This window comes from Melospiza georgiana, chromosome 24 (assembly GCF_028018845.1).
Source record: "Melospiza georgiana isolate bMelGeo1 chromosome 24, bMelGeo1.pri, whole genome shotgun sequence".
NCBI classification, from domain to species: Eukaryota; Metazoa; Chordata; class Aves; order Passeriformes; family Passerellidae; genus Melospiza; species Melospiza georgiana.
In genome coordinates this window covers 8,474,275-8,489,737 of record NC_080453.1, presented here as the reverse complement: position 1 = coordinate 8,489,737, position 15,463 = coordinate 8,474,275, and the positions used below count along the sequence as shown (strand labels likewise).

At 45.3% G+C, this 15,463-nt stretch overlaps 2 protein-coding genes across 3 annotated transcripts; one reads left to right on the top strand and one right to left on the bottom strand.

The window, feature by feature from the left end:
- Positions 1–651: 651 nt before the first annotated feature.
- SRSF10 (serine and arginine rich splicing factor 10) lies at positions 652–10,914 on the top strand. The gene is made up of 7 exons (XM_058040242.1): positions 652–848; positions 2,572–2,678; positions 4,349–4,450; positions 5,895–6,057; positions 6,356–6,409; positions 6,585–6,686; positions 9,718–10,914. Exons 1-7 carry the CDS (start codon positions 784–786, stop codon positions 9,734–9,736), a joined length of 612 nt encoding a protein of 203 aa, XP_057896225.1. The 5' UTR covers positions 652–783; the 3' UTR covers positions 9,737–10,914.
- A 218-nt stretch (positions 10,915–11,132) lies between these two features.
- Positions 11,133–14,853, bottom strand: PNRC2 (proline rich nuclear receptor coactivator 2). 2 transcript variants are annotated; one of them, XM_058040160.1, is made up of 3 exons: positions 14,711–14,853; positions 13,687–13,891; positions 11,133–13,354 (listed from the first exon to the last, which is right to left on the bottom strand). In XM_058040160.1, exon 3 carries the CDS (start codon positions 13,334–13,336, stop codon positions 12,914–12,916), a length of 423 nt encoding a protein of 140 aa, XP_057896143.1. In that variant the 5' UTR covers positions 13,337–13,354; positions 13,687–13,891; positions 14,711–14,853; the 3' UTR covers positions 11,133–12,913. The 2 variants fall into 2 exon arrangements, with proteins under 2 accessions (XP_057896143.1, XP_057896144.1); XM_058040161.1 differs by having other exon boundaries at positions 13,687–13,888.
- Positions 14,854–15,463: the final 610 nt, after the last annotated feature.

Genomic DNA, 15,463 nt, shown 5'->3' with positions numbered 1-15,463 from the left:
GCATTCTTTGTGTCCTCTATCAGCGGGCATCCTTTTTTCTCGAGCTTTATTAAGCTCCCCCCAGGTCTGAGATCATCGAAACATGTCCAGCCCTAAACTTTAACAAGGCAATTCTACCAATCTGTTATTCTAACACAGGCACATCACTTAGAGCTCGTTAGCTGCCGTTTCACGGGTTACATCTCCCTTCTTGTTGATTAGGCTAGAAGGCATAAAAACGTCAAACATCAAAGAACACCTTTTCTTAACAGAACTTATCCATACTCCACATTTTGCAACAGCAATGCCACAGGACAGCGATCCCCTGAGCCTCAGGAAGGGCGTTAGAGCCCGAGGCGGTGTCAGTTGGACGCACAGGAGGGAGGCACGGCGCCGTGAGGCGGCCGCACAAGGCCGGGCCGCGCTCTCCCCTCACGGCGGGGGCGCAGCCGCCATCTTGCCCCGCGCGCGCTCCCCCTTCCCGCTCTTTCGGCGGGAAAAGCGAGGGGGAGGGAGGTGAGGAGCAACGCGCATGCGCGGCGCGCGCCGGCGGGCCCGCGAGCTCCCGCGCGCGGCCGGGGCGCATGCGCGATGCCGGAGCGGGGCAGGATTTTGGCGCCGCGTTTCGCTCTCGCCGGAAGCCCCCCCGCGAAGTCTCGCGAGAGGCGGCGCGCGGGCGGGCGGTGCAGCTCCCCCAGGGTCGCCTCAGCCGCTCCCGCCGCGCCCGGGCCGCGCTCGCTCCTTCCCTCCCTCCTTCCTTCCTTCCCTCCTCTCCTTCCTGCCGTCCGCCCCGCCGCCGCCGACATGTCCCGCTACCTGCGGCCCCCCAACACCTCGCTCTTCGTGCGAAACGTGGCCGACGACACCCGGTGAGTGGGGGCGGAGCGGGGGCTCGCGCAGGCTTTGGCGGGCTCGCTAGGCCGCGGCCGCGGGGGTCCCCTCACAGCCGGGGGAGGGGAGGGAAGGGGGCGAGCCCGGCCCGCTCCTTTCCTCCGCCTGGCTTCTCCCTTCTCCCTGCCCTGCCTTCCATTTTCCTCGCGATGCTGCTGCTCGTTCCCCGCCTCTCCACGCGGCTTCGTTTCCAAACAGCGTCCAGGCAGAACAAAGCTGGGCCGCAACAAAGTGAAAGTCCCGCAGCCCTCGGAGCGTGTCCGGCGGGATGTGGCACCGGGGCCGTGCCGGACAGCCGCTGCTTTGGGATGCTCCTCTGGAAATGCAGGATTGCTGCTAGAGGGGAGGAAATGGACAGTTTGTGCCCAAAATTCCTGCCTGGCCGGTCCCGTTAGCGGGGAGCTGCTGCCGGTGCAGGTGGAATGTTCGGTGCTTGTTGGGTACCGGGGCCTCTCGGGACGCTCAGTCCGGAGCCGAGGGAAGCAATGCTTGGTCTCCGTTATAATCCTGTGGTTCCGAGAGCCTGTAAGGACTAAACAGTGAGAGAACTTCTCGTAGGGAATTGAAACAACAAAAACAGCGTTGCACAGGTTCTTATTTATTCTTTATATGCTTTTAGTGAGCTGCTGGTTTTCTTCATTTCACTTGGGCAATTTAGTGACCAAAAACACCTTTGATGTTTGTTATTGTTTGTGGAACATTTACACATCGTCCTGTGGGCACAATGGAATGGAATGAAATTAAACTTTTTATTTTTTCCCATGAATTTGTTCATTTTTCCAATAGTTTATTTTTACTTCAAGAAGAGCTGAGGATGATTGCTTCCAAATTCTTTACAGTAATGTGGATCCTGTTGAGGATTCACCTTAAGCACTGAGTTCTTGGAGGTGATTTCCTTGTGAGATCTCCCCTTCTGCCAGCACTGACTGTGCAGATTTGTTTCCCAACTGGTGCAAGAGAAAGAAAAAAATACTAAAAACCGATAGTGATTGTCACATAGCACCTCAATGTGGTGTTGCATCAATCTTCTCATGCAGGTTTTTGTCCTCAAAATAAACGTGAGCAGCTGATGTGAGTGAGAAGCCTCTGTTGAGGAGAGGCTGTTCAGGGGTGGCTGCAGCTGAGCAGTTTTGTCTCAGCTCTCTAAATCCAACTCTTTGGAAAAGCTATCCCGAGGGCATGAGTGGCTGCTCACTGGGATCTGTCCTTTTTGATGTGGTTGTGAGTATTGATTATTTATGGAAATGAGTTTGGGTGACTGGTTTGCTCTCACAATGTTTATTTGGATCTCATAATTGATGTTTATGTGTTGCAAAATCACTGTCGAGGTACTTGAATAATAACAACGATAATTTAACAATCCTTTCTTTCCTTTCTGCCAGCCTTGGCTGCGTTGAATGAAGTGGTGTGCATCACTTCTCAGTTTACATTTTTGTTTTAGGTTGTGCTGAAGGCTGGTTTCAAACTGCCAGGGTGTGCTTGAGCATCCTGAGTGTTCCAGGAAAGCTCTGTGTGCTCCCAGCACTGCCCAATCACTTCTTCTCCCCAAAACTCCGCTTTCATCCTCCACCACACGCTTCCAAACCCCGGGGGTGCCGGTACTAAGTGCAGATGTGATTTTTGCCTGTTCAGGCTGTTCTGGGGGGTGTTTGTGGCGCTCAGGCGGTGCCAAAGCCACATCAGGTGTCTGTGGTGTTGCAGGTCCGAAGACTTGCGCCGGGAGTTTGGTCGTTACGGGCCCATTGTTGATGTTTACGTTCCCCTTGACTTCTACACTCGCCGTCCCCGAGGATTTGCCTATGTTCAATATCCTTTCTTCAGATGCCTCATTAGTGAGGGGTGTTGAAGTTTGAAATTCAAGTTTGTGTAAGAGGTAACCAATCTCCGTGAAAAAGCAGTTTATTTTGTGTTGTATCTAATAAGTGTCTTACTGATGTCGTGGTGTTGCGTTATTTTTGAAGATTTAACTTCTCTCAATTGTTCTTTGCCTTTTTTGCAAAACTTAAATCCAGTAATATAAAAGCTTGCTTATGCCACTGAAATTAATACTATATGATTTAATTGAAAATTTATCACTGCCTCAGAATTGTCTAGCACGTTTTTATTATCACTGGTGTGTAAGTAAAGTTGTGCTTAGCAAAATGTGGCTGCTATTCATTGTTAATTTAACAAATGGAAACTGGAATCACTTGATCAAAATCAGATTGTGTAAAAAATGAGGTGAACTTCTTTCTTTAATATTGTCCCCTAATTTGCTGTCCTCTGTTGTTGCCTCAGAATGTAAAGCTGTACAGTAATGGCGACCCCAAAGAGAAAGCATGAAAGAACCTTTAGAGTAGAGTTCAACAATTAAGGCAAGTAGACAAGCCAAAGACCTCTTAAGGATCAGGCTTGAAGAGAAGGGAGAGTTTGGGAAAAGAAAAAATAAAGAAAAGCTGGAAGAAGGACAAGCCATAATGGGAGACAAAGCTTCGCTTTATCTGCAAAAGGGGGAAAAGGTTGTTTTTCAAAGTTAAAGATAAAGCCATCTGTCATTTTTGGCCAAGCATCTCATGACAAGTCCTTCTGACAAGCACTTAAAGAGTTAAAGGTCAAGATGAAGTTGAATGGTGGCCAAGATTAAAGGAGTCATACCTGATGTATCCTACAGAATAACAGTTTTTCTTCTGTCTGTCATGTAAGCAGTAATTTGATGAATTATTCTGGTTTAGTCCATTGACAAAACCTGTAATATTTCTCTTGTGAGTGCTACTGTAACTGTGGTCTGAATGAAATGGAAGTTTCTCTCCTGCAGAGATGATGCTGCTGAGAATTGAGTGGCCTGGAGGGGAAAGGCAGCTCATTGTTTTGGGGCCCACGAGCTGCAATTAGGGGTGTAGATTCCAGCATTAAAACAAATGTCTGTCACTGTACCTTGGCCCTGAGTGGCACTGCAGGGCTCCCAGTGTCTGCTCCTCTCTCACACTGGGGAGGCTCTCTCTGCTCACAGGGCTGTGACATGGCATCAGTTAAACCCAGAATCAGTTGTTTAAAACGTAAAGGAAAGCTTTATTCCAATTCCTAAGTTAATAGTTAATATTTACTGTTGGTATTTCCAACATAACTTAAGAACTAGGGCTTAATTTTAATAAACTCAATGTAGTGGAGAGAACTAAATGACCATTAACAAGTGTGTTTTGAAAGGATACCTTTGTTTTCTTTGCATAAGTACAAGTGGGAGAAGAAAAAAATTTGCGAGTATCACATAGCAAGTGCTTGCTGATGGATAAATTCATGGTCATGTTACAAGATTTTAATTTTATAACAGGAGTTCTCAGCTAGCTGGTGGTTAATTAAAGAAAACACTAGTGTGTAGAGTAGCATGACTAAAATACTTTAAACATGGCTTCAAAATGAGAAAATAACTTGAAAACTTTTATTTTAAATACCAAATGTGTTAAACTGCTCAAACTGCCAAGTACCTTAACACTGGCCACATTTGAAGATGTCCGTGATGCAGAGGATGCTCTCCATAACTTGGATCGCAAGTGGATTTGTGGGCGGCAAATAGAAATCCAGTTTGCACAGGGAGACCGCAAGAGTGAGTGCCTGCATTTTATCTCCTCTCCCTGCATTTTATCTCTCTCTGGATTTTATCTCTCCCTGCATTTTATCTCTCCCCCCATTTTACCTCCCCGATTTCAGCACCCAGCCCTGCACGTGCTGCTCCTTGTTGTGATGTGCTCCTATTGTATATAAATAGCACATGGATGTTCTGCCTTTCATCCAGTGACTGTTAATGACTCGTTTAATTATAAATGGATAACTAAGTACAGCAGTCACCACAGTCGTTCTTCAGAGCTTTCTGTGCAGCTCTGTGTGATTTCCCGGATTGAGGTAATGTCTTCATTTTCATTTGGCTTCAGGATAAAAGCCAGTTTCTAGTTATCTCAATTCAAGGTGGAGCAGAACTTTTTATTTTCTGAACAGATAAATGCAAAGAGAATTTGGGTCTTTTACATCTGTTGTTTGTGTGCATAGTCATAATTTGCAGGGAGATAAAGATTTGTAAAACCTGGCTCAGCCCTGTTGGAATAAACCAGGACTGTAACACTCTGTGGCTGGAAATAAAGAGACCTTAAAGGGCTTTAGTTACAGCTCTCAGAGAAACAACCTGACTGTCCAGTTTTCCCTCAGGTCCTCACAATTATCTTTAATGGAGTCAGTGGAAATTCTACCCTCCAAAGGACAACTTTCTGCCCTGTGTATAAACATTGGGATTTCTAACAAGTTTCTGAGCAAAATTAACTAAATCCACCTTAGCGTGTTGCAAGCAGCACCAAAAACTTAAAATTTGAAGCTGTTTAGTACAGAGGATATTTGTTCCAGCATGTTTAAATACTTGGAGCATGAATTTCATACAAAGGAAGGATAGCTGTGCTGCTTAGAGGAAATACAGTGGAAGACTAATAGGTTCATTCATTCTTAATTACTTTAATAACTAAGCTGCAGAGTGAAAGTGAATTGTTTTATTGAGGGGTTCCTTTTGGAATCAGACTTCCCTTTGTGTGGCATCCACCAAAGCCTTTGTGTAAGCTGGGCCTTTAATCATTGCAGACAGCTGTGGATCAGGTGTGATGATGGTGCTGTGCAGCCAGGAGAAAGTGTTTAATTAGCTTTCACTCGTTGGGTAAATTCAGCAATGTCAGAATGTGTCAGTCATGGGTCTGACCTGCTGTACCAGTTTCCAGCTGGCCTGAAATCACCTTGGCCAGCTCTGTGTTTTGCTTTTATGGAGCATTAGTCCTTTCTGACTGGTTTTGAGGGGGCTTTTTTTTGTTTGTTTTGCTTTCTGGATTTACAGTGCCCCCAGGGCTGCATTAATTTGTGTCCAGTGGCCCAAGCAGCACAAAACAAATGGCACAGAGCAGCCTCTCACCTGTCCCACAAATGAACCTTTCTGCTCAACGCCAAATACAAGGCTCAAACCTTGAGGGGAGAAAGTAGGGCATCATCTTCACCTGCAAATCTTGCTGTTTTTCCAGCACCAAACCAAATGAAAGCCAAGGAAGGGAGAAACCTGTACAGTTCTTCTCGTTACGATGACTATGACAGATACAGGCGGTCTCGGAGTCGCAGCTACGAGCGCAGGCGGTCGAGGAGTCGCTCCTTTGATTACAGCTATAGAAGATCCTATAGTCCCAGAAAGTAAGTGTAGTGTGTGGGGCTGGCCTCAGCTGCACAGCACTGTGACTATTTCACACACCACGCTCACTATTTCATTGTCACACTTTGCAATAATCTTTTTTTTCTATCGTGGGAGTAACTGCTGGGAGTTGTGTACCTTGCATGCTGCATCTGATCAGGAGTAATGAATGAAACCATTCTGTGCTGCATTGGAGAGTAGCTAAAAGCAAATGCACAGCTTGAAAGTAGAATGTTTCGAGTGTTTGTGTGTTTACGTAGGTATTTGTCACCGTTTACTTTTTCTGATGTACCTTTTTAGCAGTAGACCTACTGGAAGACCTCGTCGTAGCAGAAGCCATTCGGACAATGATAGGTAAAAATCCACTTTTTACACCCTTTCAATTGCAAGCTAGATCACTGTATTCCTTTAACTATAGGTTTAAAAAAAAAGTTTCTCCTGCAAAAACGGTAAACAATTTTTGCTGTACTAGATGTGTAAGAATAGTGTTTTTACATTCAAATCTCCTCTCTCCCCTTTATTCTGCTAGGTTCAAACACCGCAATCGATCTTTTTCAAGATCTAAGTCCAATTCAAGATCACGATCCAAGTCACAGCCCAAGAAAGAAATGAAGGCTAAATCACGGTCTAGGTCTGCATCTCACACCAAATCTAGAGGCACCTCTAAAACAGATTCTAAAACACACTATAAGTCCAGCTCAAGATATGAGAAGGAGTCGAGAAAAAAAGAACCAGCTAGATCCAAATCACAGTCAAGATCACATTCTAGATCTAGGTCAAAATCCAGATCGAGGTCTTGGACTAGTCCCAAGTCCAGTGGCCACTAACAGTGTATCCATGTTGGTTTAGGCATGTAAGATTCATTTACACACAGTTAAGTTTACTTAAATTATCAGGAATATGATGTTGCAACAGTGCTAAAAAATATTTTCTTTGTCAGTTTTCCCTGTAGCCGACAATGGTTGAAATTAAAACAGTGTTGAGAAGCCACAGAGAGAGAGAGGGAGAGAGATTGTCCGTTTGGTTAAATGTCATGGGCAGCTACTGATTTGGTTGTGGTGTCTCTATGTATATTTTTGTAAAGATTTGCATTTTTAATGCTTAGATATTTGGTGATGACTTGATTGATCGTAACTTGCAACATTGTCCTTTTACAAATGTCACACCCGTAGAGAAATTGGTACCAGTTTGTGCTGGGCAGCTAAACCAGCTGTTTGACTGGTTCTTCAACTCTATAAACTTTGTGAGGAAAAGGAAAACTGGACAGCTGTAGTGCAACACTGGCTGCTGGGAGATCAGCCTGGCAGTTTGTTTCCATGGCTCCAGGGCAGGTTTTGGTGTTCTCCGTGCCCACCAGCCCCAGCAGGTTGGCACAAGGAGCTCTGTGGAGGGAGATTTGGGAGATTTCTCTTTAGCCTGCTGTCTGGAGAGATGGTACTGACCTTGCATGTACGACGTGGGCAGAGAGCTGCTCTGGGAGCTCACTCAGAGCCTCGGGATAGAGGAGAGGCTTCACTGCCTCTGCCCTGGCTGCTGGTGCTGAAAGTGAGGGGAAAACCCACCTTGAAATGGAAAATATAATTCACATTTCAGCAAACGGCAGAGCAGCTAAATATTAGGTTGTGTGTACATTTTATGCAGTTTTTTGTATCTATTCTCAGTTTTAGTGAGCAGTTAACCATAAAGTTGCTTAGTTTTCCTGCTGTTAGATACAAGTAGATCGTTTCGAGTTGTGTGTGTACAGTATATAAGAACTAAACTTTTATGCCAATGACTCCTGTGGTTAGTTGGTGTATTCATAGGTATCAAACTGTAGCCATCTCCCTGGGTTACCAGGCTTGCTTGCTTTTTACACAGCAAAAAAGCAGTTGGTCAAGCAAGCCTGAATCACTCCTTCCTCAGAATGGATAGTGGTTTGGTTAAAAGGTTTCGTTTTCCTTCAGAACAAATGTTTGAAGTTGGATATGAACAAGAGCTGCATCTCTAGTTATGTAGTTTATCGTTAATACAGTATATTTAGAAAATTGAACGTGAAAAATAACAAACCCAGTGTGTACTCTTACCAGTATTTCTCTAGAAGGCAAGGTCCTTTGTTATGGAAATGGCTTTTGGCATTGTTTTTTTTTCCTCTTTGCCTTCAAAAGCCACCATCAAACACTTAAGTGTTTCTCGCTGTCTGATGTCTGTAGCATATAAAGACATTGATTTCCAAAAGTTCCTTTTCAGAGAAATGTTTAGGGTTTGGGTTTAGTGTTTCAGCTGGGCCTTTCCAGAAGCGCAGGTGGCTTTGGGATCTCGTCAGCGGAACGTGCTTAGGGGTTGATCCTAGAACCTTTGTACATTTAATAGTATTTCTAACTTTTTCTTTACTGTTTGCAGTTAATGTTCATGTTCTGCTATGCAATCATTTATATGCACGTTCCTTTAATTTTGTAGACTTTCCTGGATGTATAGTTTAAAAACAGCAAAAAGTCTATTTAAAACTGTAGCAGTAGCGTGCAGCTCTAGCAGAGGAAAGTTGTGGGATTAAACTTTGTATTTCCTTTCTTATAGAGGCTTCTAAAAAGGTATTTTTATATGTTCTTTTTAACAAATATTGTGTACTACCTTTAAAACATCGATGTTTTGATCAAAATAACAAAAGACCCAGCTTATTTTCTGCTTGCTGTAAATTTAGCAAACATGCTGTAATAAAAAAATGAAGGAAATACTGATCCACTGGAATTATTGTAGCATTAGAATTTGACTCCAGAGCATGGTTAGGAGTAGAGCTATGCATCCCTTATGGAGTAAAATCCTTACTATGGTATTTCAGTAAGAGCAGGAATTATTCATTTAGTGTCTGAATAAATAATGTCACTTCACATTTTTGAAGGGGTACAAGACAAACTGAGAACACTAAGCATAAATTGCACTCTAATATATTGAATTTTCTTTGCCATTAACTTTCATTATTGCTGGATTGACTTGCCCCATAGGTTATAATTCAGATATTATTAGCCAGGTTATGAAACTTACTTGAAAACTATGACTGAAGGTTCATACAGAATCAAAATTATGGTATCACCATAACAATTTCTAATTGCCATATCCAAACTGGTGCCAGCAGTGGTTCTGTGGGAGGTGGCAACAGGGCTGGAGCTGCCTCCTGGCCCTGGTGTGTGCCCAGCTGAAGGTGCTGCCCTGAAAGACAAAAATCCTCTGTAAAGCACTGAATTGCTTTCATAAACCCACTGTCACCCTTTCTAAGCTGAGCTGTGATGATTTCTGCTTTAGCAGCACAAACCCCACTCTTTTCAGCTTTATAGATTTATACATATATAAATATAGTCTTCATGACTTCCTGCTGCTTGAGAGGGTCCTGGTGCCTGCGAGGTGGGGAGAGCGGGGCTGTGTCTGCCAGGGCCTGCAGGGATTGCTGGGCCTGGTGCTGCTGCTGCTCCAGCTGCAACTGGAGCTGGAAGGGGGGAGGAGGGAGGAGAAATCTCCACGTCCAGGCAGGGTAACAGTAACTGTTCCTTAACTGTTGTGTCAGCATGTCCTTATATTGTGTGCCTCAGCGTTTATGTATAGCACAGTTTAATTTTTGTTTTGAAAAGCCAGATCATTGCAAGTATAATGTAGTGTCTGCCAGTTCTGATGGTTCTTTCTTTCTCTCCCAGAGGTAGGACTAAACTTTGACTTGACTTGTGTATATGAACAAGCCAGAAAAGCCGAACACAAACCCACGATGTTTCAAGAGTGCATGAATAAAGATGTTGTCCTAGTTCTTGCTCCCATGGAAAAATTGTGAAGAAGCTGTTCTGTGGGCCTTTCAGTTGGGGACGAGTTAGCAGGATGTGGCCAAAAGGGCAGGGAATGTTTATGCATTCATGCAAATCAAGCCACAGCCCATCTAGATAACATCTCCCTTCCTTGATGCAGGTATCCCAGTCCTGCCCTAAAAAAAGCAGGAGCCTGTCTTGTGCAAGCTTCCTGCAGGTTATGCACAGCTGGAATGCAAGAACTTTGCAGGCTACAAAAGATCATGTCTAGATATCTTTCTTTTGGAGTCTCAAGAACGGTGGGAATTATGTTTTTCTGTGGTAAATCTAGATTTTGTCATTCCTGCAAAATTTGTAGAATTGAAGTAGCGTGTAAAAAAAAAACCTCTGCTGAAATTAATGGCTGTGCTCCAAAATATCTGCAGCGAATCGATTGGTGTCAGCAGTCATAGAAGGCTCTATTGGAACTTCTTTTTCACCTAAAGTCCATGCACCCAACTGGTAATTAAAAATCTTCAATTTAGTGGTTAAGTAGCTGGGTGTTTAATTAGGGACTCTGATAGACTGGTCTCTGAAAGCTCAATGTTATCCTTTCTATGTCTTATCAAGATGTTTAATGTACAGTATCATGGTTTTACTCAAAGTGGAATCTTTTGGTTTCAATGTTGTTTGGAGCTCTCTGCTTGGACAGAGCTTTTTTTCCTGCCTGTTGAGCCTGGTGCCAGCTGGGGCGTGCTCAGAGCGGGGCAGTGCAGCCTCACCCAGCACTGCTGCTCGGGCCTTGCCAGGGAAGTACAAAGGGATAAAATTGACACATTTTTAGGACATAATCACCCATTAAGAATTGCTGGTTTTCTCCATTTATCTTGTAACTTGCTTAAAAAAGTCTGTAGTCCATTGCTATAATTAATATTTGTCTAAAGATGCTCTTGCTGCTGAGACTATTGTAGGAAGGGAAGACTCTGTACCCTGTAGTGTGTTTGATGGGAGATGCTGATGTTTTATTCACCCACATCCTTTCTTCTTGAGTTTTGTGTTCCATCTGTGCAAATAACCCTGTGAATTGGGAATAAAATGTACAAGTTTTGACTATAACTTGAGAGCACCTTCTGACTTAATTAATCCAGCTGTAGTGTGTGGGAGACGGAGCCCCAAGCTTTTGGTTAATTAGTGTTAATTCTCCAGCCCTGTGTGCCCTAACCACTGCAAAGGCATGAAGAGAAGGCTGCAGTTAAAGAAACCTCCCTTGAGAAGGGAACTGCCAAAATGAGGTCATCCCACTTTTCCATTTCCATCTGAAAACAAAGAGATACTTTTAGGGGGTAAAAAAAAAAGTTTATTTATGTTTTGTTTCCAATTTGTACAAACATCATCAGTAATAGACAATTTGAAGTGGAGAATAGATAATTAACTGGGATACAGCTCAGACTCTGGTGAAGGTCCAGGTCACAACACAAGTTTAGAGACTGCCAATTCCGTGTGATTTGGAGCAATAATTTTGTAAACATTCAGCTCAGCTGCCACTGCATTTGGAATGTACAGAAAGACACCTCCAAACATTTCACAATCTGCAAAAGGCCCGTTCAAATTAAAGCACTTTTTTTAGTAATCCTTGTATTTTGAAAGAGCCCTGGTTGCTCCTGCTGTCACCCTGCAGCAGGATCAGCTGGAAGGTGACAGCTCAGGAGCCACCTGCCCTGGCCCTCTGCTGAGGGATTTAGGGATTTTAGCAAAGATTGGGACACTATGTTGTTTTACAGAGCATTGATGCATTTCACAAACAGAATGATTCCAATCCTTCAGTTTTATCAAGCACCTGAACCCAGGCATTTGCATTTCTTGTGAAACACTTGATTTGGAACATTTCAGTGCTTTTTCATCACCAAACACACTCCTCCTCTCCTACACATTCACAACAGGAGGATCTGGGATCTGAAACTCCAGCAGCTTTTTTTTTTTTTTTTTTTTTTTTAGTTTTTTTTCTTTAATTAAAAAAAATCTAAATAAGCATTTTTGCACTGATTTTACTTAAAAAATGAGATTAGAACCAAATACAATGTGCATATTCATTGCATGTGAAGTGCAAGGGCACAGCCACAAATGTCTTTTTTTTTTTAATTTTTTTTAAACAAAATATCATTTTTTTTAAACCAGGCCACGTACTCAACATGGTCATCTTACATTCAGCAGTTTTGTACTAAAAATACTTCTGTGCAGGAAAGCCCAGCAGAAATTTACATATGCTACAATGTTTTACATGTATTTACATGGCTCTGTCTTCCCTGTGAGAACATCTAACACCTGCCCCAAACTATTAATTGTTACAGGGGAACCAATTAACACCAAACTAAGGAACTACTCCACCTTTTTTTATAAAAACTGATACAAAACTGTGGTTTAGAACTCCTCAGTGCAGTGGGCACACAGAGGATTTGGGGGAGATTTTTTGGCAGTCACCTGGCAATGCAAGGTCTTTAGTTGGCACTCAGGGAGATTCCTGGGAAGCACAGCTGGGTCTGCCCCGGGAGTTCTTCCACACCCTTCCAGAACATTCCAGATGGGAGTCAGGGGCTTGAAACACTCACCCAGCACTGCAGGAGTGCCACTAAAGCTCACAGGGCAGGGCAGAGGATCAGCTGTGCCTCCCCGTGTGCCCAGGTGGAGGTTTCTGCTCTGCAGAGTGTTTAGCAAATCTCACCAGCCTGAAAGCAGCAAATCACCTGACTAAAGTTCTCAGTGCATTTTTAGTTTCAGTTCATGCTGCATTAAGTTAGCTAAAAGGTGGTTTTCTAACAATTCAAAGCCACAATTCCAATTTTGGCACACAGTCCCATTTATTCTTAAATACAGTAAATGGTGACTGCTCAAGATTTGATTGATTTACAAGAAAATATCTATTTCACAGTGAGGTGAACACAGCACTGAACTTTTGAGGTAAAAGATGAGGGGAATGTAAACTTTCACCCCTCTCCAAGTGACTAACTACATGCAGCAAGAACACCTGGTCCTGGCACACCTGGAGTTTGGAATAACAATGCTCAAATCTGAAACCCTGACAGTCGAAATCACTTCTGAAAATCACACAAGTTACACCTCAGGCCTGGACTTTCAGTAAGGTTTTGAGCTGAAATGTCATTATTTCCTTATCAGAAGGTTTAAAAGAAACAGGTACCCAGTGGCTTGGTGGCTTAGGCAGAACACTTGGGGAGGGTGGCTCGCTGAACTTGGCTCCAGCATAGTTCTGGTTGCTCTGAGGGGTGAACAACAGGTTGTGATTGGACAGAGCAGGATTCCAGTTGGGATTCTTGGGGAAGTGAACGTTGTTCTTCCCCCCTTTCTGCATGGCCTGCCATGCACCAGGAGAGGAGCTGCAGCCGTGGCCTCTTTCCTTCTTCACGTAGGTTTTCATCTGAGAATTGGGGTCTTTGCTCTTCTGCCTGTTTTTGAGTTGCTGATGGTTCTTGGTGGTATTTCTAGACTGGGGAACGGGAATGTTGTATCTTTCTCCACCGCCCATCTTCAACTTAAATGTCACCTGCAAAAACAAGAGCAGTCAGGATAAGTCTTTACTGCTTTTTTTTTAAACAAAGTATTTCAGAGAATGTTTAGATTTCAAGCAAAGGGACAAAAAACAAGCTAACCAAAACTGGCTCTAAACACACCGCTTCTCTCCTCAGAAAAGGTGTAACTGGAGAAATGGGACTGACAAAACCTTGCTCAAAAAAGGCAGAGCCAGATTTTATCAGTCAATATTGAGTGCTGAGACATTTAAATTCAGCCTGTTAGCACCTTAAGACTGGGCAAAGTTCAGCACTTCCCTGCTGGCTCTCCTGCAATGTTTATTTCCCCTCTCCCACCTCCATTTACCTCTCAGTGGTCTTCTCCGATTCCACACTCTCCAACTCTTGCCCCCTTTCTTGCTTCCAAGCCTGAAAGAAGAGATGCTGCCTTGTGCTGGACTCCTTCCTTTGGCTGGGAATAGAAGTTTTCATGGGCTGATCTGCTGTCTTCAGCCAGGGAGCCGAGCCCAACATCGGATTCTCGGCACAGAAGCTCCAAGGGAGAAGTCCTGCTGCAAAAAGGAGAAAAAAAATTCAATTCAGATTATGGAAACAATTGCTTCACTTGGGGGCGGAAAGAAGCAGAAATAGTTCAGACTCTGCTGTGTCTGTTTATATGTTAAAGACGACAACATCCTACAAACAAAACCCCAAAACCCCACCCAAAAAGACACAGCTTTGTCTTTCTCTATTTACGTAAAGTTCACCATATTTAGCCTATCCCAAGTAACATTTTGCTCGTGCTCTGTCTTACAAAGCATTTTAACAGACAATCAAGAACTACTGCCCTTTCGTTTTAGTAGGGAAAATATAAAGTACAACAGAAAGTACTTTGGGAACTGGGACAATACAGGAACTGCCCACATTGTCCAAACCTTCCCCAGCCATCACAGAGCTTCATTTGTCATCTGTCAGCTGTTTCTTTAACCTTCGTTAGCCGAGTAATTCCTTAATAACTCTTACACTAATGTCCTGTTTTGCTCATGGCTTGTCTTTCCTGGGATCTCTGAGATTTTAACCTTGACGCACTCGAGTCTGTTCAGCTCCCCAAACGGAGCAGCCCCCTGCCCATCCCTCCCAGAGCTCCAGAGGAGCCGCCCATCTCCATTTCCAGCTTCCGCCTTGTTTGGACTGCAACCAAAAGCCGAGATAACGTCACCGGCCCAGCTGCCCTCTTCTCCCGCTGACCGGAGCTTCTTCGCCTCCGAACTTTCTCCCTTCTCTCACCGACACCTGGGGGCAGCCGGGACCCCCCGTTCCCGCTTCCCCCACTACGGAGCACAACATGGCGGCGGCCGCGCCCGGCCCTTCCCGCACCGCTCCGCCCTTACCGACTTCTGTCCGCTGCGCTCGCCCACAAGCACGGACACACACACGGCCCTCCGGGAACCGACCCCGCGCTGCTCCGCCGTCACCGTCCGACCCCCGCCCCCAGAGCTCGCCTAGCTCCGCTCCGCACCGCCCCTCACTCTCTCTCACAAAATGGCGGCCGCGTCCTGTGCCGTTTAACACCCTCTCCCTCCTCCCCCCTCCGCGGGCCCGTGCGGCCGCAGCCAATGGGATCGCGCCCTCCGCGCGCTCCGCCAATGGGAGCCAAGCCCCGCCTGTTGCCAGGCGGGCCCGGGGCAGAGCGGACGCGGCGCGCGGGCGGGCGGGGCCGCCATTTGAATCCCCTCACGGAGGGCAGCGCGGGAGCGGCCGCCGCTCTTTGTCCCGCCCGGGCCGGCCCCGCCGCCCGGCACCGCCCGCGGGCCCCTCTGGCCCTTCGCCACAGCCCCCCGGCCCCGCTGCCAGCCCCGCCCCGCCCGCGAATTAGCACAACAAACATCGCGGGGAACGCCCCCGCCAGCTGCCGCTGGGGGCTTCAAAGAGGTGAAATAATTAACAACAACAAAAAAAAAGAGAAAAGCACAAAACACCCGGCTGTGCGATCGAGGGCCTTCGAGAGAAGGGATTCCGCGAACAAAGAGTGAAATCCGGCCCCCCGGAGATGGCCGCAGCGCTCCGGTGTCAAATGGACGGTGTCGGGTTTGTTGGACCCATTCCCCAGCCTGCATTTAGTTAAACTATTTAATGTTTAAATT

Excerpts from the sequence above, each read along its gene's own strand:
- SRSF10 (XM_058040242.1), top strand. The coding sequence starts at position 784 with ATGTCCCGCTACCTGCGGCCCCCCAACACCTCGCTCTTCGTGCGAAAC. Across the intron at positions 849-2,571 it reads AACGTGGCCGACGACACCCG|GTCCGAAGACTTGCGCCGGG; the intron begins GTGAGTGGGGGC and ends GTGGTGTTGCAG. Across the intron at positions 2,679-4,348 it reads AGGATTTGCCTATGTTCAAT|TTGAAGATGTCCGTGATGCA; the intron begins ATCCTTTCTTCA and ends CACTGGCCACAT.
- PNRC2 (XM_058040160.1), bottom strand. The coding sequence starts at position 13,336 with ATGGGCGGTGGAGAAAGATACAACATTCCCGTTCCCCAGTCTAGAAAT.